The sequence below is a fragment of the Oncorhynchus clarkii genome, chromosome 6, assembly GCF_045791955.1.
Source record: "Oncorhynchus clarkii lewisi isolate Uvic-CL-2024 chromosome 6, UVic_Ocla_1.0, whole genome shotgun sequence".
NCBI classification, from domain to species: Eukaryota; Metazoa; Chordata; class Actinopteri; order Salmoniformes; family Salmonidae; genus Oncorhynchus; species Oncorhynchus clarkii.
Genome location: NC_092152.1, coordinates 31,977,175 through 32,002,496, shown reverse-complemented (window position 1 = coordinate 32,002,496; position 25,322 = coordinate 31,977,175). Strand labels below are relative to the sequence as shown.

The 25,322-nt window shown below is 43.1% G+C and overlaps 1 protein-coding gene across 4 annotated transcripts; it reads right to left on the bottom strand.

The window, feature by feature from the left end:
- Positions 1–773: 773 nt before the first annotated feature.
- Positions 774–23,870, bottom strand: LOC139410984 (ATPase MORC2A-like). Of its 4 annotated transcripts, none has more exons than XM_071156739.1 (27): positions 23,728–23,870; positions 21,193–21,341; positions 17,480–17,533; positions 17,155–17,189; positions 16,709–16,777; positions 16,500–16,590; positions 16,203–16,311; positions 15,809–15,968; positions 15,599–15,710; positions 15,318–15,443; positions 15,106–15,185; positions 14,909–14,991; positions 14,728–14,813; positions 14,497–14,637; positions 14,239–14,393; positions 9,099–9,227; positions 8,874–8,979; positions 8,575–8,794; positions 8,152–8,418; positions 7,617–7,847; positions 7,137–7,280; positions 6,018–6,075; positions 5,770–5,908; positions 5,047–5,220; positions 4,855–4,948; positions 2,959–3,147; positions 774–2,852 (listed from the first exon to the last, which is right to left on the bottom strand). In XM_071156739.1, the coding sequence occupies exons 2-27, from the start codon at positions 21,258–21,260 to the stop codon at positions 2,784–2,786; spliced, it is 3,189 nt and encodes a 1,062-aa protein (XP_071012840.1). In that variant the 5' UTR covers positions 21,261–21,341; positions 23,728–23,870; the 3' UTR covers positions 774–2,783. The 4 variants fall into 4 exon arrangements, with proteins under 4 accessions (XP_071012840.1, XP_071012839.1, XP_071012841.1 ...); XM_071156738.1 differs by lacking the exon at positions 23,728–23,870 and adding an exon at positions 23,048–23,188; XM_071156740.1 differs by lacking the exons at positions 7,137–7,280; positions 23,728–23,870 and adding an exon at positions 23,048–23,188.
- Between the last annotated feature and the right edge of the window lie 1,452 nt (positions 23,871–25,322).

The window sequence follows — 25,322 nt, the reverse complement described above, 5'->3', positions numbered from 1 at the left end:
TTTCAGCAGCAGGGACTAGTCAGGATCAAGGGAAAGATGAACAGAGCAAAGTACAGAGATCCTTCATGAAAACCTACTCCAGTGCGCTCAGGATAGCTGTGCAGCAACGCTCCCCATCCAACCTGACAGAGCTTGAGAGGATCTGCAAAGAATGATTGGAGAAACTCCCCAAATACAGGTGTGCCAAGCTTGTAGCATCATACCAAAAAAAACCTTTGCTGTAATTGCCGCCAAAGGTCCTTCAAAGTACTGCGTAAAGGGTCTGAATAGTTATATAAATGTGATATTTTACTTTATTTTTTAAATACATATACAAACATTTCTAAAATCCTGTTTTTTAAGTGTTATTATGGGGTAGTGTGTAGATTGATTAGGGGAATAAAAAAAAAATCCATATTTAGAATAAGGCTGTAACGTAACAATGTGGAAAAAGTCTTAAGGGTCTGAATACCTTCCGAATAAACGGTATACTTTGTATCCCTTGTTTCCTTTAATTTGTCAGTAACCGGTATGCCTAGAGTCAGGAAGGCTGCCGTTTGGGCAGTATGCCTGCCAAATATAGCCTACAGCTTGTTGCATTGTGGCCAGGAAAAAGGCAGTTTGGAAAGCAAATGCCTACCGCTGAAAAAATACTAATATGCTTGTAGAACCAATAGAAACAAATCAAAAGCCCCAGGGCCTATGATTTCTTAATCCAGCGGTGCAGTTGTCTGGGAACCCAATTTGTTTCTCCATATAGACAGACAAAAAATTAGAGTACACACACCAGACAATAACATACACCATTTAATAAAACGTTTCCTTGACATGTTAAAAATACCCATTAGAAGAAACATGACCACTGAATAATATGAACAGAGAACTTTAGATAACTATAAACTCAATCACCTTTGAGACCAAAATGAAAACATTAAACTATCATGTCACAATGGCAAGAAGAAACAATAGGGACATAGTTGTATTGAGGAGACGTAACAGATAATCGTACTGATAAAACCCAGTAAGTACTTCAGTCTCCAGGGCGTTGGGAGGACCAAACACCCTCAATAGTCTGGCTGGTAAACCCGATGGCTACACTGTCAGAACAGGATGCATGTTGACGTTTACTGTCATGAAACTTGCCCTTGAGGCATAACTGAAAGATTTCTGCTAGATGGGCCAGCTGCAAAGTCAAAATGATCTAGATTGTAAAAATTCATGAAAACAAATTTGCTTTTTGGCTTTAATTTAAGGTTAGGAGTAAAATCAGATTTTATGACTTGGTGGCTGTGCCAGCTAGTGACCACTCTACAGAGCTGCCTCTAGAACAAGATTCATGGTCAAACACGCTGAGGAGGCTAGGGTGTGAGAGAGAGAGAGAGAGAGAGGGGAGGCTAGGGTGTGAGAGAGAGAGAGAGAGAGAGGGGGGAGGCTAGGGTATGAGAGAGAGGGGAGGCTAGGGTGTGAGAGAGAGGGGAGGCTAGGGTGTGAGAGAGAGGGGAGGCTAGGGTGTGAGAGAGAGGGGAGGCTAGGGTGTGAGAGAGAGGGGAGGCTAGGGTGTGAGAGAGAGGGGAGGCTAGGGTGTGAGAGAGAGGGGAGGCTAGGGTGTGAGAGAGAGGGGAGGCTAGGATGTGAGAGAGAGGGGAGGCTAGGATGTGAGAGAGAGGGGAGGCTAGGGTGTGAGAGAGAGGGGAGGCTAGGGTGTGAGAGAGAGGGGAGGCTAGGGTGTGAGAGAGAGGGGAGGCTAGGGTGTGAGAGAGGGGAGGCTAGAGGGGAGGCTAGAGGGGAGGCTAGAGGGGAGACTAGAGGGGAGAGAGAGGCTAGAGGGGAGAGAGAGGCTAGAGGGGAGAGAGAGGCTAGAGGGGAGAGAGAGGCTAGAGGGGAGAGAGAGGCTAGAGGGGTGAGAGGCTAGAGGGGAGAGAGAGGCTGGGGAGAGGTGGTTGAAAGCAGCTAGGCAACACTGATTTGTTTTTTCAACACTGGGTTAAACATAACGCTTTAACACAGGGTAGAAAAGGCTTGACCATCTGATGGCAACTAACATCAAATCTGGCACTCAACGGGACTGGATTTGCATCGGAATGTGACTGGTGGTAAAGGGGTTATGGGTCAGGACGCTATTATGGGTTTATGATTCATGTAATTTCTCTCCACCTGATCACAGATCAATATGGAGAATACATATGAATCTTAACTGTTCCATAGTTTAGGTTACCATCAGACCCTCTTCTGAAATCACAGAATCGCCTGTCATCTACATCACAGGAACTTTGATCGGAGACGCTTGGTGCCGTACTTGGACTGGCGTGCGTATGTATGCGTGTACACGGCACATGATCAGAACATAGCAACAAGAGCAGAATCTGATCCTCACCTACAGATTGAGAAGAGTTCAGTTCTGCAGTCAATCAGGACTGGTTGGTGTAACCTACAGTAGCTTAACAGAGCTTGTAAATAACATAATAGATTGTTGATATAAAAGGACTAAAAAGAGATGTCCGTTACGTGCTAATCTCAGAATGGACCATCCAAAACCAGAGCATGCTAATGTTAAATAAACAAGAACAGACAGAGAAACAGAAAACCATACTGCAGTTTTATAAAAACAAACTTGGGGACCAAACGGCAACAGCAGTAGGTCAGGCAGCAGCTGCCTCTCCTCCATCTGCAGAGCGGGGCGGGCAGGAGGGAGGGTTATGGGTAAAGGGCGTCTGTAGAGGAGCTAAAGAGCTACAGTACTTTGGGAAGTACAGACGGACCAAGGTTCTGAGAGCAAGATAGGGTTCCGAGAGCCTGTCTCCTCACTAGTCCCCCTTGGTCAGCAGGTCTTCTATGTAGGCATCCAGTTCGTCATCGGTGTTTATGTCAATGTCCTGCAGGAGGAAAGGAGCGACATTCCTTTTCAGTTTGTCCGTGTGTGAGTGCATATGGGTTATCGCATCTTCTCCGTAGCTAAGCTTCGATTTTGGTGCGTCTTACCTCCTGTACTTTCTGCAGCAGTTGTACGATGTTGGTTCGTAGTTTCTGTAGCTTCTCGTCTGCCTCCCTGAGTTTGGTCTCAGCGCTGGTACTCTTTTCCTCCACAGCTTTGGCTCTGGCGTCAGCTCTGCTCTGGTACGAGTTACACAGAGACTGGAGACCCAGCTCATACTGCTGGAAATACTCCTTCTGCAGACACATGCATAGATATAGATCAGATTGATATATACACTACCGTTCAAAAGTTTGGAGTCACTTAAAAAAAATTTTTTTTTTTAATGCAAAAAGACAGTCCATTAAAATAACATAAAATTGATTAGAAATGCAGTGTAGACATTGTTAATGTTGTAAATGCCTATTGTAGCTGGAAACGGCAGGTTGTTTATGGCCCATTATCAGCAACCATCACTCCTGTGTTCCAATGGCACGTTGTGTTAGCTAATCCAAGTTTATAATTTTAAAAGGCTAATTGAGCATTAGAAAACCCTTTTGCAATTATGTTAGCGCAGCTGAAAACTGTTGTTCTGATTAAAGAAGCAATAAAAATGCCCTTCTGTAGACTAGTTGAGTATCTGGAACATCAGCATTTGTGGGTTCAATTACAGGCTCAAAATGGCCAGAAACAAAGAACTTTCTTCTGAAACTCATGTCTATTCTTGTTCTGAGAAATGAAGGCCATTCCATGCGAGAAATTGCCAAGAAACTGAAGATCTCATACAACGCTGTGTACTACTCCCTTCAAAGAACAGTGCAAACTGGCTCTAACCAGAATATAAAGAGGAAGGGGAGGCCCCGGTGCACAACTGAGCAAGAGGACAAGTACATTAGAGTGCCTAGTTTGAGAAACAGACGCCTCACAAGTCCTCAACTGACAGCTTCATTAAATAGTACCCGCAAAACACCAGTCTCAACGCCAATAGTGAAGAGGCGACTCCGGTATGCTGGCCTTCTAGGCAGGAAAAGGCCATATCTCAGACTGGCCAACAAAAATAAAAGATTAAGAGTGGAAAAAGAATAGACACTGGACAGAAACTCTGCCAAGAAGGCCAGCATCCGAGAGTCGCCTCTTCACTGTTGACTTTGAGACTGGTGTTTTGTTGGTACTATTTAATGAAGCTGTCAGTTGAGGACTTGTGAGGCGTCTGCTTCTCAAACTAGACACTCTAATGTACTTGTCCTCTTGCTCAGTTGTGCACCGGGGCCTCCCACTCTTTGTATTCTGGTTAGAGCCAGTTTGAGCTGTTCTGTGAAGGAAGTAGTACACAGCGTGGTACGAGATCTTCAGTTTCTCGCATGAAACGGCCTTCATTTCTCAGAACAAGAATAGACTGACGCGTTTCAGAAGAAAGTTATTCGTTTCTGGCCATTTTGAGCCTGTATTTGAACCCACAAATGCAGATGCTCCAGATACTCAACTAGTCTAAAGACCAGTTTTATTGCTTCTTTAAACAGCACAACAGTTTTCAGCTGTGCTAACATACTTGCAAAATGGTTTTCTAATGATCAATTAGCCTTTTAAAATGATAAACTTGGATTAGTTAGTTGCCATTGGAACAAAGGAGTGATGGTTGCTGATAATGGGCCTCTGTACACATATGTAGATGTTCCATTAAAAATCAGCCGTTTCCACCTGCAATAGTCATTTACAACATTAACAATGTCTACATTTCTGATCAATTTGATGTTATTTTAATGGAATTTTTTTTTGCATTTAAAAAAGATAGAAATATATTTTTTAAGTGACCACAAACTTTTGAACGGTAGTGTATATACACACACATACATACAATTTTGCTATGGTATGATTTACAATGATATGACTGCAGCAGACTCCAGGGCAGGTCTCTAGAAGACATGGGTTAAAGTTAGAGGTCAGGAGTTAAAGGTCAGTCTCACCATAGGGAAGGCCACTAGCTCTTCTGCGGTCATGCTGTTGACATCGTCCTTCGGGATCCGGAAATCAGGAGGGAAGAAATAACGCAGCAGCGTCCTAAAGAGAACACACACAAAATTAGAGTTGTGACATCCACATTCCATTCTCCCTCTGAAAAAAAGGCAACAGACAGAGTATCGGGTAGTCATGGTTACCTCATCATGTTGACCAGATTGTCAGTCACCTCTCGACTGGTTCCTGGTTGGGTGGTGTCAGGTTCCATGGGGGCGGGCCCCTTTTCAGTCCCCTCCCCTTGCTGTGTGTCAGGGGTCTGGGAGAGGGGAGAGGGGGGTCGCATCAACCTCACCTCCTCACTGCCTTTGAAAACCCTAATAACAACAACCATAAATTATACCGACAACCTCACCTCCTCACTGCCCTTAACCACCAAAATAACAGCACCCCAAAACTCCTCAGAACACTAACTTATCAAAACATTTGGAAATTAAATAGAAACTGGCACATCATTGGCCACTGGTACAGCATAGTGGTGGTGGGGGGGGGAAATCTATACAGTTCCATATTGCAATATTATTTTTTAGACAATACTATATTGATATTTTACTCCAAGTACCGATTTAAATAAATAGAATAGCTATAACTTATTCTCTATCTTTAAAAAAAATTGTGAGCCAACAGGTTTTCAGCACTTATTTAATTGACTGATCAAAACTTGTTTTCTCATGCCCCCTCTTGTCTCTCTGCAGCAGACATAGTTCGCAATGTAATAAAATAGCAGTATTAAATCACAATACATATTGTATCGGCACCTAAGTATTGTGATAATATCGTATTGTGAGGTCCCTAGCAATTCCCAGCCCAACACACACATAAACGTAAGACAACAAAGCACAAAGACGGTGAGTTGGTGAGCCTACCATCGGTCCTTGGGGGTGGATCTGGGGACGTAGTCAAACTTCACCTTCCAGCGAACGCTCTGCTTGCTGGTTTCCACAGCAACCACTTTGCCTGTGAACCATTCCTTATTCACACGTACCTCCACCAACATACCCTTATCTACAGGAGACAACACAGAGGAATTGTGAAGCTTTGTCCTGTCTATGTCATTGCTAATAGGAAATCTTCTCAGCAAATCAACTATCATCAAGAACGTAATAAAAATCACCTTTCTGAGCATTCTTCGGTTCATTCTCTGGGTGCTCGTCCTCTGCGCTGCCTGTCACCTAAAAACATTACACACAGAAAACACACAGATCAAATAGTCTAGTAGTAACTGTGTGTGAAGAAATACAAGAGTGATGTGTTATTGAGAAAAGAGAGCAGGAGAGCAGAATATAAGCAACTATATATAGAATAGTTAAGAGACAGATAGGACCCAACACAAAAGGTTCCCAGGTTTGCTTGTCAGTATTCCCACACCTCACACTAGACTACTGCAACACAGTTTCCCCTGCCATAAACCCTCACATTGATGTGCAGGTACATTGAAAAAACATGCACTTTTTGGATATTGATTAGATTGCCATGGATGCACACAAACTCAAATATTAGTTCAGATTATTTGGCTTGCAATATGTGATCTATAGGTCGAGAGCTTCGAAAGCTGTTTATTCAATTCTGGGATTTGAATAGTGACAATATTTGGTGAGAATCCCAATTTGGGGCGCAAAATCAATTCTAGCTCTTAAAGGGACAGTAGCCTACATTAGCATTATTTAATCTGCAGTTATTCTTCTGCCATTTATTCTGTTACCAATAATACATCAATGTTAATAATATCTTCAGATTACAATGACGTCTCTTAACTAAATGCAATCTATTAGCTTCCAAAATTTAAATAGATATATCTAGCTGTAATATAACACATTCTGATGGAATGGCTTGTCCTGCACTTCGTAAAAAACCCACAGTGCATTGAGTGAATGTTGGAAAAAGATCTTGGTTCCTCTCTAATCATAGCAATGTGAATGTAGAGAGGAAAAATAAGTGAAGTGGCAAAAGAGTCGAGTCCTTATTCAAAGGCAAGATAAGAGTTTTTTTTGTTTATCTTAACCCCAAAGTTCACTTTAACGAAGACTGAGATCAGTTATTTTAAAGAGGACTATATGCGAAAACACCCTTAAGAGAAGAGTTAGGAGACAGACAGGACCCATTCCATTCAGAGTAAAATTATGAGAGAAGGGGAGGATCTATTATATTATGATTAGAGTTAGGAGAGAGGGATAGGACAGATAACATTATGAGTGGAGAAGGTGTAGCCTCTTGCGCTGTGGCTAGTGGGTACCTTGGCTCTAGCCCCACCCGAGGGCTTAGGCGGGGCGGGGATGGGTTTGGCTGGTGGTGGTGTTGCAGGGGGCAGCCGTGTTGGTATGGTAGCACTCCTCTTCTCAGGCGGCGGGGGTTTGGTGCTGAGTGGGGGGGTGGGGACCTGTGGGGTCGATGACATCACATGACCTCTGAACTATGGGTCAACCTCTGAACTATGGGTAAACTGGTCTGCTACATGTGTCAGACTCTTTGTTCTTCCTCCAAAAGAGCTTTCCCCATCTCCGTACCTAACATCACCTCTCTGTCCTCACTCATCTTCAGGAAACATCCATATGTCCTCTTCTTCCAAACATCCCTTCCCCTTTATCTTTCCGTTCCCTCTCCTCTTACACATGCAGTGCTTTCCTGTGTCTGTCTGATACATTGTATACATATATTCTATAGATTGACAGATTGATAGTCTGAGCAGTGAAAATGTATGTGTGAGAGAGTGTACCTCTGTCACTTTTCCCCGCTTGAGTGGAGCTTTCTCAACAGTTTTCCCACGATTCCCCACTGCAGCTGCCATCTTGGATTTCTTGGGCTGAGGCTCCTTCTCCTCCTCGCTGTCCTCCTCCTCTTCTTCTTCTTCTTCTTCCTCCTCCTCCTCACTCTCCTCCTCCATCACTCTCTTGCGCTGGCTGCTAGCAGGTGTGGTTGCTTTGGCAGGAGACGATTTGGCTTGAATCTGTAGAAACACCATAGATATTACTGATACTGGACCATAAAATTATTTTGGTATTTGGCAATTAACTCATGGATACCATTTTTATGTCTCTGCATCCAGTATGAAGGAAGTTAGAGGTAGTTTTGTGAGCAAATGATAACATTTGCAAACATTTCTAAAAACCTGTTTTCAATAGTGCAATGACGAAGTCTACCTCATCAGACTCTGGGTAAGTAGATAAATGGCTTAATTGCCAAAGTCTCACACTATCCTTTTAACATAACCATAATATATTTGATAAAGGACAACACACAAACATACTCACCCGTGAGCTGCGGCTTGGAGGGGTGGGTTTGGTGGGGATTTTGGCTGGGGTTTTGGGGGCGGGCTTAGCTGGAGGGGGTGATGGCTTCGCTGCAGCTCTGGCTCTAGATTGGTCGACTCTGGAGGCTGGGGCAGCAGGCCGGGTGGTCGGTCGAGGGGAATTGGTGAGTTTGCGGTTGGGGGCTGGCGGCTGGCTGGGGGCGTTCTTGAGGAGGGTGGGGAGAGGGGGGGAGCGAGGGCGTGAAACACGCTCTGAAGACCTGGTTGCCTAGGAGACAGAGAGAACATGAAACATTATATTCAGATATCAGGAGACAGTATGTGTTATTGTGTAAAACTAGTAGAGGGTAAGTATGTCTGTATACATGTAGTGTGTGTTGTTTACCTGTAGATGGGGAGTATTTGTGACTGTGTGTGCGTGTACCTGGGAAGAACTGTCATTCATGGGTCTCATGCTGACATCCAGAGGCAACTTCTTCACATCTGCTGCTGATTTGATGGTGCTGGTTTTCTGCAGAGCCTCTAGTTTCTCCTGCTGCTGTCTGATCTTCTCTGTCAGTTCTTTCTGTTTGTCTTCCGCTGTCTGTCTGTCCTTCTTCAGAACTCCACATGGAAGGTTCTGTTTCTGCTCCGCTGCATCACACCTACAACACACACACACACACAACATTTGAGATATACTGTATGTGGTGTTCCTGCAGGTGTGTGTGTGTGTGTGTTTACCTGTCCTGAGTGCTGTCAGGGTTCATCAGACACACCCAGCTGTCCGGATAACGTTTATCCACCGCATCCATCTGGAATGGCAGAGTCCTCCACTTCAGACATTTATCTACAGAGAGAGAGGGAGAGAAAGACAACTCTGAGCTTGTCTATTTATTTATTTATTTATGTGTGTGTGTGTGTGTGACTTGACACACTTTAAAGTGTCTCTGTATGTGTACAACTCACCACACTGTATGGTGAGGGGTATCTCCATGGCGCGGCGTCTCTTGTATCTCTGCTCAGCCGAGGGGAGTGAGGACCAGCTGGCCGACAGGTACCCAAACTCATCCCAGAACTTCACTATGCCCTTCTGAGCTAAAAGTGGAAAAAGCAGAAACATGCTAGACATATGGACTAAGGCTGTTGCAGTAACTATACAACCACGTATAACTATGCACATTAACAGTAGTGTGTCTAACTAGAGCTATACACAGATTTAATAGTTACATTATTTTGCTACTGTTGATATGTATATTTAGCCTACTAAACATAAACAACCTGCCTGCATTCATTGTTGTCCCCCTCATGTTGCACCCTAGACAGAGCGAGGGCAGGGGGGAGGGGCATGGTAGACAGAGCGAGGGCGAGGGGCATGGTAGACAGAGCGAGGGGCATGGTAGACAGAGCGAGGGCGAGGGGCGTGGCAGACAGAGCGAGGGGCGTGGCAGACAGAGCGAGGGGCATGGCAGACAGAGCGAGGGGCATGGCAGACAGGGCGAGGGGCATGGCAGACAGGGCGAGGGGGCGGGGCATGGCGAGGCATGGCAGACAGGGCGAGGGAGCGGGGCATGGTAGACAGGGCAAGGGGGCGGGACATGGTAGACAGGGCAAGGGGTATATTGTAGCGTACACTTGGGTAGGGAATTAGCTGTATTCCTTTAAGAAGTTTTTGATATTCTTTCAATGCTTTAGCTTACAATGTTAGTTGTATACTGTAAAAAAGTGGAGAGTGTCAACTTTAACGCTAGAATTACTAATTTAATGTAACCCTGAAGCTATATTTATTTATTTTTTATTTAACTAGGTAAGTCAGTTAAGAACAAAATCTTATTTACAATGACGGCCTACCAAAAGGCCTCCTGCTGGGGACGGGAATAAAATAAAATAATGAAAATATAGGACAAAATACACATCACGACAAGAGACACCATAACACCACATAAAGAGAGACCTAAGACAACAACAACAGCATGGGAGCAAAACATGGCGGCAGCAGCATAAAACATGATACAAACATTATTGGGCACAGACAACAGCACAAAGGACAAGATGGTAGAGACAACAATACATCACGCGAAGCAGCCACAACTGCCAGTAAGAGTGTCCATGATTGAGTCTTTGAATGAAGAGATGGAGATAAAAAGGTCCAGTTAAGTGTTTTTTGCAGCTCCTTCTAGTCGCTAGCTGCAGCGAACTGAAAAGAGGAGCGACCCAGGGATGTGTGCGCTTTGGGGACCTTTAACAGAATGTGCCTGGCAGAACAGGTGTTGTATATGGAGGATGAGGGGGAGTGAGGCCTAAGAGGGTTTTTATAAATAAGCGACGTGTATACAGAGATGACCAGTTTACAGAGTGCAGTGATGTGTGCTATAAGGAGCATTGGTAGGCAAAACTGATGGCCAAATGGTAAAGAACATCTAGCCGCTCGAGAGCACCCTTACCTGCCGATCTATAAATTACATCTACATAATCTAGCATGGGTAGGACGGTCATCTGAATCAGGGTTAGTTTGGCAGCTGGGGTGAAAGACGAGCAATTACAATAGATGAAGCCAAGCCTAGATGCAACCTTAGCCTGCAGCTTTGATATGTGCTTAAAGAAGGGCAGTGTACCGTCTAGTCATACTCCCAAGTACTTGTATGAGGTGAATACCTCAAGCTCTAAACCCTCAGGAGGTAGTAATCACACCGGTGGGGAGAGGGGCATTCTTCTTACCAGTCCACATAACCTTGTTCGGAACACCTCCAAAACAAAAGGTAAAGGGCAGAGAAAGCTTGTTGGACATTAAGAAAGCTTTGTTTTAGACTGTTTAACACCAAATCTGGGGACGGGCCAGCTGAGTATAAGAGTGTATCATCTGCATATAAATAGATGAGAGCTTCCTACTACTTGAGCCATGTTGTTGATGTAAATTGATCAGAATGTGGGGCCTAGGATTGAGCCTTGGGGTACTCCCTTGGTGACAGGCAGTGGCTGAGACAGCAGATGTTCTGACTTTATACACTGTACTCTTTGAGAGAGGTAGTTAGCAAACCAGGCCAAAGAGCCCTCCGAGACACCAATAATCCTTAGCTGGCCCACAAAAATTGAATGGTCTACCGTATCAAAAGCTTTAGCCAAGTCAATAAAAATAGCAGCACAACATTGCTTAGAATCAAGGGAAATTGTGACATCATTTAGGACCTTTAAGGTTGCAGTGACACATCCATAACCTGAGCAGAAACCAGATTGCATACCCGAGAGAATACTGTAGACATCAACAAAGCCAGTCAGTTGATTATTGACAAGTTTTGCAAAACACTTTTGATAAGCAGGGCAAAATAGAAATGGGCCTATAACAGTTAGGATCAGCTTGATCTCCCCCTTTAAATAAAGGACGCACCGTGGCTGCCTTCCAAGCAATGGGAACCTCCCCCGGAGGAGAGACAGGTTAAAAAGGTCAGAGATGGGCTTGGCAAATATAGGGGCAGCAACCTTAAAAAAGGGTCTACTCTAAACCATCTGACCCAGCTGTTTTTTAGGGGTCAAATTTAAGGAGCTCCTATAGCACCTCGGACTGTGACTGCCTGAAGGGAGAAATTTTGTAGCAGGGCAGGGGAGAAAGAGGGAGGAGCATCGGGGATAGTCACATTAGAAGGGGTGGGAGATGAGGAAATCTTGAATGGGCAAGGAGGCATGTAAGAGTCAAATAGGAATCCTAACTTAATAATGTGGTGATTAAAGGGCTCAGCCATGTTCTTCTTGTCAGTAACAACCACATCATCAACTTTAAAGGACATGGGCAGCTGTGAGGAGGAGGATTTATTCTCCAGGACTTTAACCGTTTTCCAGAACTTCTTGGGGTTAGACCCACAGAGAGAGAAATGCTCCTTAAAGTAACTAACTTTGGCCTTCCGGATAGCCGGAGTGCACTTATTTCTAATTTGCCTGAACGAGAGCCAGTCAGCATGAGTTTGCGCGTGCCGAGCGATTTGCCAAATGTAATTCTTGAGCTGGAGTAACTCTGCCACATCACGGTCGAATCAGGGGCCGAACCTGTTTTAAATTCTTATTTTCTTTATGAGTACGTATTTGTTAACGATACCACTGAAAATATCAAAAAGGGAAGGTCCAAGAGACTTCGTCAGAGGGTATTAAGTTGATTCTACACCAATTTATAGAGGACAGGTCATGAAGGAAATCTTGCTCATTAACGTTTTTTAGCAAGCGTCTGACAAATCAGGACAGGTCGTTTCACTGAGCAGCCATTATGAACACAGGTTGTACAACAGTGATCACTAAGGTCATTACAGAAAACACCAGACTGAACACCATCAGGATTATTTGTAAGGATAACATTGAGGAGAGTAGCCTTTTCTGGGTGTTTGGAGTCATTTACCACCCTGCATACCACTGCTGGCTTGCTTGTAAAGCTAAGCAGGGTTGGTCCTGGTCAGTCCCTGGATGGGAGACCAGATGCTACTGGCAGTGGTGTTGGAGGGCGAGTAGGAGGCACTCTTTCCTCTGGTCTAAAAAAATACTCTTGCCCCAACAGTGTGTGTGTGCTGGAGGCGAACGAAAGCTCGGAAGAGAGGCAGAGGTATCTGTACCAGACAGGAGGAGACAGGCCAGGGCGGACGGTGAACAGATCACCAGGTGGAATCCAAGCAGCAGTGCAGCAGGCAACGAGAGTAGGTATCACACCTACGTGGGAGAAGCTTTTTTTGGGAGATAGACTCCTTGTAGAAAATCTAGCATGTCTCTGTCCACCATCTTTTCCACGTGGAAAAGGAGGTTGTTAGCTGGCTATATATTTTCAGTTTCGGCAAATGATCCTTTACGACCTCCAAACAAGTTGTCCTGTGGCTGTTGTATTTTGCGGATTCTGAGGGTATCTTCTGATGTGATCAAATCAACAATATTGTTTCTTATTGAGGTCATTTACAATTGAAGTGTTCTGGCTGCATCACAGTTAAAAATAGAGATGAATCCAGGGGGTTCTGTATTTTAGTTACCTCTGCACAGATCGAAAGGGCTTCAAAGGCCTCTGCATTTGGGTGGGGAGGGAGGCTGTGAAACTCTCCTGTCATTGTTAGGCTCAAGAGTTTTCACACCTTACTTCACACTTCAGTGCTAATTTTAGTCAGTTTCTTTCCTAGCAGCTTGGTAGCTTAGTAGCCTTATTTATTTAAACAATAAAGCCCGAAGGGGTGTGGTATCTGGCCAATATACCACGGCTAAGGGCTGTTCTTAAGCATGACGCAAAGTGGAGTGCCTGGTTACCAACGTAATTAGAGCAAGAAAAACAAGTGATTTGTCATACCTGTGGTATATGGTCTGTCAGCCAATCAGCATTCAGGGTTCAAATTACCCAGTTTATAATTAAGCAATAAGGCACGGGGGGTGTGGTATATGGACAATATACCACAGCTACGGGCTGTTCTTAGGCACGGCGCATCGCAGAGTGCCTGGACACAAACCCGAGGTGCCTTATTGCTATTATAAACTGGTTACCAACATAATTAGAGCAGGAAAAATAAATGTGTCATACCCGTGGTATACGGTCTGATATACCACGGCAGTTAGCCAATCAGCATTCAGGGCTGGAACCACTCAGTTTATAATAAGCTTTAAAAAACAAAATTACCTAGAGATGATTGTCTTTTCATTTTTGATTGAACATTACTCACTCAGTTTTGTGTTAGATGATATTTCCATGTTCCGCTGTGTTTCTTCTGCAGGTTTTGGTTTGTTAGAAGTTTTGTTCTTGATAATCCTTGGTAGCAATAGTCCATTCGGGTAAATTTGTCCAAAATCAAGGTTTTAGGTATGGAATTGTGATTTGGAATGAAGGTTTTGATGTTGAGGTTAGTGTCGTGTATAAATCCTTGTGAAACAATTCAAGTTTATCTACATTTATCCAACTGTAATTCTATATTTTCGCAGAACTCAGGAACCAATGCTCTCTGTGTCTGTTTGTGCACTCTCTCGTTAGCTACCCCCTCCTCCCCCCTGTAACGATTCTCCAGGTCGTTGCTGTAAATGAGAAAGTGTTCTCAGTCAACTGACCTGGTAAAATAAGGGTTAAATTCCACTATCATGTTTATATAGACGTTGTGTGTGTTACCTATGTTGCTGTCCTTCCAGTACTGGGCTAGGTGATCTCCCATGGCTCTCAGAAGGTGTCTGTATTCTTTAGCGTCCGCAAAGTCCTGCTTGTTGTGAGTGGGCTCCAGAACCAGGTATGGAACATCTACTACCCCCACAACACCTCCACACGCCCTGCACACACACACACTTCATTAGAAAGCATTTCTGGTCGTCTCACTGGTCACTGACTAGCCAATAAGAGGACAATCGAAGGGAGTGTATGTGTGTTACTCACATTCCTCCCTCCAGCTGAGGTCCAGTCTTCTCGTACATCTTAATGAGGCGAGAGCAGTTATACACAAACATCCCATCCAGGTCTCTCTGCTCAATGTTCACCCCGAAGATAAAACTCAGTTCCTTAGGCTCCTTCAATGCTCTGGGGGAAGGAGAGGGAGCAGTGTTAATGTTTTATTGTTTGGTTTGACTTTCGTTTGTTTGTAAAGTTAACATTTTTATTTTGACTGACTTCTGTTTGGACTCCTGAATCATCTTTTTCACTTCCGCCTCCCGTCGAAGCATCATGGCCCCCTCCTGAGCCTTACGCAACATGACCTGGAGCAGAGAGAAGAGGATTTGAATAAGGGAGGAGAGGAGTCAGGCCATTGGGTCAATATATTGCTAATCTTGCTGTGTGTGTTGGTTCTTACCCGTGACTCTTTGGACAGGTCGTCTCCCAGTTTGGCCTCCAGAGACAGACTTTTGCTCTCCGCCTCACGAGCCTTCTCATCCGCTGGAACATACACACAGAGAGGGGAGCGGGTTCTAAAGGCAGAACTGGTTCTGTGCGTGTGTGTGTCTTATCCATCTTGGCCAGGTGATCTGTGTGTGTGTGTGGGCAACTCACCTATCTTAGCGAGGTGATCAGCCTTTTTTACTTCCTGCTCAGCACGGGTTTTGAATCGAGTCGATGTGTATTTATATACCCTGAGAGACAGACACAGACTTAGCTGAATGGACACAAACAGGACTTAGTATTTTAGTCTCAGTGATTTCTCTAGACAGGAGAGTCTCTGGATGCAGTAGTGTGTGTGTGTATATATATATATATAAATAAACCTGGGTTTGTAGAGGCAGCAGGACAGTCTCTTGGTCCTGACTTTGTGTCCCTGTATGAAGATCCTCATCCTGGGGTCGATGTAGAGGACAGCTGCGTATGCTCGGAACGACCGACGTTCTGGCTTCCTGTATGAGGGGAAGTGATATCATCAACATAAACACACAGTCCTAGGTATTCTTCAAGTCACACGACACAGATTATATATATATATATATATGTTTTTTTTTCTTTTTTTTCTTGTTTTTAAACGTCCTTAACCACACACAGACCCCATACTTACACTCCCTCTGAAGGAGTCCCAGCCATCAGGATATCCTGGTGGTCTGTCTCTACATCCAGCTCTGGTTCTCTGGTGTCCATCAGCTTCAGGTTATAGATGATCACCAGAGTACCTACACACACAGTTCAGATTATCACCTCTCTACACACACACACACACACACACACACACACACACACACACACACACACGCACACACACGCGTCTCACCGCTGCTGCCCTCCATCTTGTTAAACTGTTCCATCAGCTGCTGTTCGTTTTTAAAAGGAGAGTATTTGTAGATGAGCTCCGTCTCTATGGCGAACTTCTCAGGGTCGCCTGTGATTGGCTGTCTGGTCAGTAGGTCCCAGGTGGGCAGGGGTACGATCACCTGACAAGAGGAGACAAACAGACAACCTTAAAATACATACTGACACACTTCTCAAGAGGTGATGTTATGTGTTGTTTCAAATAGGTGGACATAGTCAATAAAGGCTCTTTCAGTAAATCAGAGTATAACACGACAGCCACAAAATAAAACACAATGTTTTAAGCTACCGGACATATCATCAGTGTATCTGCTGGATGGGAGAGTGCCTGCTGCAGCTGACCCCTGATCCCTTACCTCGTCAAGCCCCTCCTCCTCGTGGAACGTTCTAGACAGGAACAGGCAGGACAGAGTGTTGTCCTTCTTAGTGAACAGAACAAAGTCTTTCCCAATACGCATGGAGCCCCTAGAGAGAAACACACACACAAACGATGCAGCTCACTTGGTGAGAGCGTGGCGCTAGCAACCCTAAGGTTGCATGTTCGATTACGGCGAGGACTACATACAACCACTATAAATGTATGAACTAAATGTATGTATGAAAGTGTCTGCAAAGGGCTATATATTATGTGTGAGGGGATTAAAGAGTCTTACGATTTGAGACCATTTCCATACTGGCCGATGTGAGTAGAATCTGGTGTACGCTTAGTGGACTTCCCAAATTGGATCACATGGGTCGCCTCGTCTGAGAGATAGGAGGGAAATATAACCATCATATATGGAATTTCTTATAGCTCATATATAGACTTGTGGATCAACTTAATTACTGTCTACTTTAGTCATTTCATTTGAATGGAACTCACTGGGGTCCATTCCTGTGCCGTCGTCTAAGAAACATAGCATGTAGCCTCCACGCAAATCTGGTCTCTTCTCTTTTGGCCACGAGGGGAAGAGAGGTTAGACACATGTTACAACAGGAGGTGGATGAGATAGAAAGCCACACACAGGTTAGATACAAGAGGGGGAAAGAAAGCATAACACACAGAACTACTACTGAAATAGATGGCTTTTTCAATAGCTGAAACTAACCTTTCTAAAAACATAACTAGTCAAATTCTGGGTGTAGCTTATAATTATAAATCAGTAGTCCGGTAACCATTGGCACTGTAGGTATTCTAGATTATTGATAGGCAGCGTGATCTGTATAGTAGTGTCAGGGGGGTGAGAGGTGAGCAATGTAAATGTTTCCACATAGACACAAATCTATGTACTGGTGTATGTGAAGCAATATTGATGTGTGTGTGTGTACCTGTGTAGATGTCAATCCGGGTGGCATTTGCATCCCTGTAGGAGATGATTGACAGGTGACAGACCAATCAGAAGGCAGATAAACCAGTGTGGTTAGATGTGGTTCCAATTAGAATGATTTTACCTTTTATTTCAGAATACAGAGAATACTAACACATACATTTCCCACTGGTTTAATCCTGAATCAGTTCAGTATAGTTTTGCTGCAATTGTGATTTACTAACACTTATGCACGATATCCGACATAGATACAAACATTTTGGATGGGTAGAGATAGAAGAACAAAGAATTGTGAGTAAGAACAGAGAGAAGTGCATTGTTGGTACCTGGAGTTGTCCACCAGCTCAGCCAGAGCTCCAAACAGGAACTCATGTGTCGTTCTGGAAACAAACATCCAACCAATCAACCTACAGTTCTGGTCCTTAAAACAAGTTACATTTCTAAAACACTTTGCTGAGGTAAGGAGTGTGTGTGCCAGCGAGCACAATTTCAAGTCAGTGTAAACATCAGTGCGTTCAATGTGGGTGGGGGTTGGGCCCTGTGCAATCATCAGGCCAGGGTTGGGTAACAATGGGAGTTGTGGGGTGTGGCCGACCCATTGGTGAAAGTTGACAGCTGGGGTAATGGGGCAGAATGGAACCTGGTGTAGATTTTAGGTGGGACACCATGTGATACTGGAGTCAACCAGCCCTAGCTAGTTGAATACAGTGGGGCAAAAAAAGTATTTAGTCAGCCACCAATTGTGCAAGTTCTCCCACTTAAAAAGAGGAGAGATGCCTGTAATTTTCATCATAGGTACACTTCAACTATGACAGACAAAATTAGAAAAATGTTTTATGAATTTATTTGAAAATGTATGGGTTAGGCCAGAGCCAGGGGTAAGGCGGCATTTTGAAAACGTGTCATTGACTTTGATACTCTGACTGGTTTGAAATGATCCAATCGCCGATGACTTTGTTTTGTACAACACCCCCCATTTTGAGATGACCAAAAACAACTTCAATGATGGCAGTGTCAGACTGAAGTATATAGCAAACATAGAGCAGCGAAATAATTCAGTATGTGTCACCAGGCAATGTGTAACAGAGGTGTTCTGGTGAACTAAGTAACCTTGCTTGAGACCTGAACACGCATGCTAGCTCCCAGAAAGAATGCCAAGGCCTTGGCACTGTGGGCCAACATGGTCGATCCAGGTTTGAATGCAGTTTGTATCCCTTTTCCTCTTTAGCTGTTCCATTCATTCATTCATTCATTCATTCATCTCAGTAAAGGCAACACATTATCCTTTCCGTTTGTTGTTTGAAAGGAAATACCACAGGAGAGGGTGGCGTGCATTAAGTATTAACCTCAGGCATCAGGTATAAGAGGCTTAGGAAGCTAATAGTTTTAACCTTATTTTTAGAATATCTTGTTTTACCCGTTATGATCTCTATCCTCTCCAAACGTGAGACATAAAAATGCCCCTGTGGGGATAGTATTCCTTGCTCTGGCAACCCATAAACGTGGCGTTATTTACATGTGGCCAGAGTTCAACAGCACCCCGCATGAAGAAGTACAGTATGTGTGTGTGTGCGCAAAGGTGTTACAATTCTCACGTTGGCTGCATCATCATCAAGCATCACGCAGTTGGTCTCTGGTGATTTCATGAGTCCTACATAGTCGGGCTGTGCTTAGACTCATATCCAATATTATTAATTAATGCCCATTTTATGTAAACAGGGCTTTATGTGTTGAAGCACCCAGGTGAAATATCTTTACGTCTTAAGGGGAGAGCATTGATCTACAAGTTGCATCAGCTATTTATGGTGTGCTATTTGATGGTGTTAGTCTCTCTCCTCTTGGCCTTAGTCCAAAGTGCATTGCTCCTATCCATAAACGACTTATGCCACTGGCCTTCTCTGAGCCCTTCGCGGTCAAACAGTAGTTGTTTATATAGTGTTTTCAGGGAGATAGCAAAAGTTCAGACACCCTGGACAGCTGTCATGTATCAGCTGGATCCATCAATGACTTGGTTATGTGGGCATCATTAGCAGCCATTTTCAAATTTTTACTACACCGCGTTTTGCTCATGAAGGTCTTTCAACCGTACAATGCAGCAATATATTTTGCAGTAAAAAGGCATTTTAGCATAACCGTTCCTTTTTATGTAGTCTATTCAACCATCTTGTGAGATTTTTAAAAGGCACAATTTTAGTCCCTCATGTTGTTGACTGTCAGCGTCCAAGGAATGCAATGGCCTGCTCTATAGTGTGGCCAGTCTGTAAATCACTCTCTCACTTAGCCACAATAACATTCCTCTCCTCTTTACAATGTCCACATTGGAAAAACTTGAGTAATACTTTCATGTGTCTTTTGTAATTTGTGACCTCCATGTGATGTGTGTAGTTGTGAGAGATATATATATATATATATATATATATATATATATACACAGTGGGGCAAAAAAGTATTTAGTCAGCCACCAATTGTGCAAGTTCTCCCACTTAAAAAGATGAGGCCTGTAATTCTCATCATAGGTACACTTCAACTATGACAGACAAAATGAGAAAAAAAAATCCAGAAAATCACATTGTAGGATTTTTAATGAATTTATTTGCAAATTATGGTGGAAAATAAGTATTTGGTCAATAACAAAAGTTTATCTCAATACTTTGTTATATACCCTTTGTTGGCAATGACAGAGGTCAAACGATTTCTGCAAGTCTTCACGAGGTTTTCACACACTGTTGCTGGTATTTTGGCCCATTCCTCCATGCAGATCTCCTCTAGAGCAGTGATGTTTTGGGGCTGTTGCTGGGCAACACGGACTTTCAACTCCCTACAAAGATTTTCTATGGGGTTGAGATCTGGAGACTGGCTAGGCCACTCCAGGACCTTGAAATGCTTCTTACGAAGCCACTCCTTCGTTGCCCGGGCGGTGTGTTTGGGATCATTGTCACGCTGAAAGATCCAGCCACGTTTCATCTTCAATGCCCTTGCTGATAGAAGGAGGTTTTCACTCAAAATCTCACGATACATGGCCCCATTCATTCTTTCCTTTACACGGATCAGTCGTCCTGGTCCCTTTGCAGAAAAACAGCCCCAAAGCATGATGTTTCCACCCCTATGCTTCACAGTAGGTATGGTGTTCTTTGGATGCAACTCAGCATTCTTTGTCCTCCAAACACGACGAGTTGAGTTTTTACCAAAAAGTTATATTTTGGTTTCATCTGACCATATGACATTCTCCCAATCTTCTTCTGGATCATCCAGCAAACTTCAGACGGGCCTGGACATGTACTGGCTTAAGCAGGGGGACACGTCTGGCACTGCAGGATTTGAGTCCCTGGCGGCGTAGTGTGTTACTGATGGTAGGCTTTGTTACTTTGGTCCCAGCTCTCTGCAGGTCATTCACTAGGTCCCCCCCGTGTGGTTCTGGGATTTTTGCTCACCGTTCTTGTGATCATTTTGACACCACGGGGTGAGATCTTGCGTGGAGTCCCAGATCGATGGAGATCATCAGTGGTCTTGTATGTCTTCCATTTCCTAATAATTGCTCCCACAGTTGATTTATTCAAACCAAGCTGCTTACCTATTGCAGATTCAGTCTTCCCAGCCTGATGCAGGTCTACAATTGTGTTTCTGGTGTAATTTGACAGCTCTTTGGTCTTGGCCATAGTGGAGTTTGGAGTGTGACTGTTTGAGGTTGTGGACGGGTGTCTTTTATACTGATAACAAGTTCAAACAGGTGCCATTAATACAGGTAACGAGTGGAGGACAGAGGAGCCTCTTAAAGAAGAAGTTACAGATCTGTGAGAGCCAGAAATCTTGCTTGTTTGTAGGTAACCAAATACTTATTTTCCACCATAATTTGCAAATAAATTCATTAAAAAATCCTACAATGTGATTTTCCCCCTCATTTTGTCTGTCATAGTTGAAGTGTACCTATGATGAAAATTATAGGCCTCTCATCTTTTTAAGTGGGAGAACTTGCACAATTGGTGGCTGACTAAATACTTTTTTTGCCCCACTGTATATATTTACCACAGACGGTACTTACGAGTTGGTGTGCAGATACTCAAAGGTGAGCTGAGCCCTGTTCAGGGTGCTGTAGTTAGAATAGGCCATCGCCACTCGTTAAAAGCTACTTCCTGGTCTTCTTTCTGACTTCCTCTCAGTCCAGTGTGGCTTTTCAAGAGCTTCATGCACCTACAGAATCACAGCAGCAGTCAGCTCCACTGGTCAAATGTATGCATAGTGTCAAGGATATTATGAATGTGTGAAATAACCACAGCCTGGAATATAATGAGCTTTCATAAAGATCAATGGGCAATTCCCCAGTAACGGAATTACGAGGATAATTTTTTTCACTTTTAAATGTATGACAAACAAAAAAACATTGATTTCAAAGAACCATACAACCCTATGCACAATAACTGGTTTGTGTTTGGTATACTATACATCTTAAAGTTAATCTGAGTGTCAGCGTAATTCCATTACAATGGGATTTCCTAGAACAAATACCACCGGAGGAAAAGCCTCTAGATATCTGATACCTCATCTGAAGTACAGATACTTCATCATTAATCAAATGGCCACCAGACTATTACATTGAAACCCCCCCCACCATATGTTTTGTACACTGCTGCTACTACTCGCTGTTTATTATCTATGCATAGTCACTTCACCCCTACCTACATGTACAAATTACCTCAACTAACCTGTACCCCCTGTACTAACTTCGTACCGGTACCCCCTGTATATAGCCTCGTTATTGTTATGTTATTGTGTTACTTTTTTACTTTAGTTTTTTGGTAAATATTTACTTAACTCTTCTTGAACTGCACTGTTGGTTAAGGGCTTTGTAAGTAAGCATTTCACGTTAAGGTCTACACTTGTACTCAGTGCATGTGACAAATAAAGTTTGATTTGATCAGAGGGAATAAGTCCGGTTGAAAAGTATGCCTGTTCAAACTTGGAAATAAGTCCTGTGGTGGTTGGCAACCCCTGTAAATTCATGACTGGATTTGAGTGCTTTTTCTAGAGGCAAAGAGGTGGTATTGCGATCACAGTCTATCACACAAACAAGCCCCCACTCTCTCTGCTCCTGTCCTGTTTAGAGCTTGCCAGCTTGTAGTCCTAAAAAACAGAAACGAGTTCGTTCAGCCATTCCTATGGGGAAAATGAATGGGGAAAGAACCGAGTTTTGGGATAAACGCCCAAAATAAGGTCTGACGTTACAGGCTTAGATCGTATACGGTTTGTTCTATGAGATAATATAATTCAGTTAACATGACCTTTATGAATGATGAAACATTTGTGCTTTTTCTGATTACATAAGTGCTTCTTCAAAATTCACAAAAATGTTTACAAAAATATATATAAATTGTTAGTTGATTAAGATCTCATAGAACAAAACGTAAAATATCTCCTAAGCCTTCGTTTGCCACAGACCTTATTTTGGGCGTTTATCAAAAAACCGTACAAAAACTCATTCATTTTCCCATAGGCTTTGTCCAACGAACCAAGGCGGAGCTATTGCCTAGAAAAAGATGCCATTACTAATTTCTCTCTATAGACCACGCGCCAGGTAACACTCCACTTTCAAACTGGCCCGCCGAGAAGAGAACACTCACGTGGGAGGCCTGTTAATCTGGATCATTCCATAAGACTCATCTAGGCTAAATCTTAACGTTATTTTTATTATCGAGTATGGATGAGTAAAGAGACGAGGATATTGTCCAGTCACGCTTTAACAAATGGTTAGTCTACTGACCAAGTTAACTAGCAACCTATATTGGCTCTCACACCCACCATTTCTGGTAGCTACCCTCCCTATGTACGTTAGCTAGCTAGTTAGTTAGTAAACACTTGTAAAGAGCACATTAGCATGTATATTTATCCAATATGCAAACCGTTTAGAGCGCCAGCAGCTTCAAATTGACTTTAGGTCCGTGTAAAACATCCGTCGAAGCGATAACTACGTTACATTTCTGAAACCAACTCTACAGGCCGCGAAAACCTCATCCTTTCTCCCCTCCCTCACAGTACTGCGCACAGAGGAGAGGAAGGTCCGAAAGGTACGCCCGCCTCTGCCGTTCATCTGAACACCAATAGAAGCACGTCATTTATTCACATTACTGTAATTTGTCAATCCTCATGCCACGTAAATGATCAGGAAGTAGAACGTCTCGATTCAAGAAATAAGCTAATATAATAACGATATTCAAAGACTGACGTCATGTAATCAATATGTTTTAATGTGAGCATTTTGCCTGTTAAAGTTTTGTTTATTATTATTGTAATATGCGTAATGAAGCCCAGCACACGCTAGTGATGAAAGCCGTTAATTACTAATTTCCCTAAGTATCTCTGTCTTCTCAAATTCAGCCTAGGCTAGCTCTAAAGTTTAACTCTATTAGCCAAAAGTAAACGGTTCTTTGTTTTGGACATGCAGTTCGACTTTGCTCTATTATCCCCATGGTAAGTTTGTTTAATTAGCAACGTTAGTCGCCTGCTAACTGCTAGTTAGTTGACGGTTTATACACCAGTAAAGAATACCCAATAGGTTTTTGCTAATGGAACAGGTTTTTACCTTATTTCCAGAATATTCCGTTTGAATCCTTTTGCTTGTTCATTTAGGACCTAGATTTAGCTGTGTGTGTTGTTGGTTACTACTTGACAGCCATGTTGAATGTCAAAATCTGAAATGGCTGCCAGTTTCTCCTTGTTTTATGCAATAGTTAGTTGACTCATGCATGCTTGTACTTTATTTAGGTGAGTACTACACCCATATCTGCACAACTGTCTATTTTAAGTAGGCTACTAGGATAGTTTAGCTACTGGAAAATGTAAATTGTCAACTCCCCAACACTTCATTCCAACCTTCCTTGATTGTAGGGGGAATTCAGACCTGAGTCACTCGCACTAAAATACACTTTTCTCCCCACTGTATACTGACATTGAACTTAAGCATGGGGAAACGCATGTGCCAGCCAGGTATTCGTTTGGGGTGGAGATCACAGAAATAGAGTCAAAAGATATTCCTTATTCTGACCTTGACTTAATGCCCACACCAGAAAACCATGAATAAGGTCAAGTGAACCTGTCTGTTCTAAGTGGAAAAACATACTGGTCATGTCCAAATACCCATACTTGCGCCCTAAATAGTAGGTTGTTTGAGTATGCAAAAAATGTTTTGTTTATTAAGGTGATCAATTCAATCTGGGGATGCGCTACTGTAATCAACGAATAGCAGGAAATAACTAAATCACGCATGACACATTCTCAATATTCAAAACTAGAATGTTTAATATGCAAAAAGCATATCAACATGACAAGCATTTCCACCCCTTTCCCACAGTGAAGAATAAAATGCTGTGCCCTTGTGCATTATTTTTTTTAATTGTATGGCCTTTTACCTTGCAGTGATTAAACTTGGAGACGTAACCAAATGGGTACTGCAACCTAGAGCATGTGATGACGATGTAAAGCATTGCACAATGACAGTCACACCAAATTTAACCTTTGGGCACTCTCAAATGTTTTAATTATATGCACCAACTTTCTCTGTTTCCTACTATTTCTGTCATGTTAAATATTAGCCACTAGTATTGACTGAAGTAGCTCAGGGCTGGTGAAAACTTCCCTAAACATACATTGTGAAATATCAGTGTTTTGAAAACTAAGCATGGTTTCTGAAAAGGAGATAAATATCCATACATTTGAATGGCTATCTTTCATTGATCTCCATTCTGAAAGCATTCTCCATAGGTTATTCTGTTGTGCCAATCAAATTGAAATTAAACAGGTACAAATTAAAGGGACTGCTTTAGATAAATTAACAGAATAAAATATTTAACTGATCAAGTTGATTGGCCACCCAGTGGGTGTGTTTTCTGGTATTGAATTATATTTATTCAGTGCATGCAAGAGAGCTACAACCACAAACTGTGCATGAGGTAAGTCTGAATACCAAATACTGAAGTGCATAAATCAAAATGTGTAAAAGGCATTCCTTCCCTAAGTCTGAATCGGCCCCTATGTGACTACCCTTGAAGAGCTAGGGTGAAAATAATGGTTCACCTCTACTGCTGGGATCCCATCCATGGATCAATAACCACATGGTCAACAATATGATCAGGTTGGCAGGGTCTCAGTCCAGTACTACAGACCCATTAAGGTCATGAT

Bases quoted from the DNA above. Each gene is read 5' to 3' on its own strand.
- LOC139410984 (XM_071156739.1), bottom strand. From the start codon at position 21,260: ATGGCCTATTCTAACTACAGCACCCTGAACAGGGCTCAGCTCACCTTT. The intron at 6,076-7,136 runs GTACCCACTAGC...TAATGTTTTTAG, and splicing joins CGGGTGGGGCTAGAGCCAAG to GTGACAGGCAGCGCAGAGGA. The intron at 2,853-2,958 runs GTAAGACGCACC...TTCCTCCTGCAG, and splicing joins TGCTGCAGAAAGTACAGGAG to GACATTGACATAAACACCGA.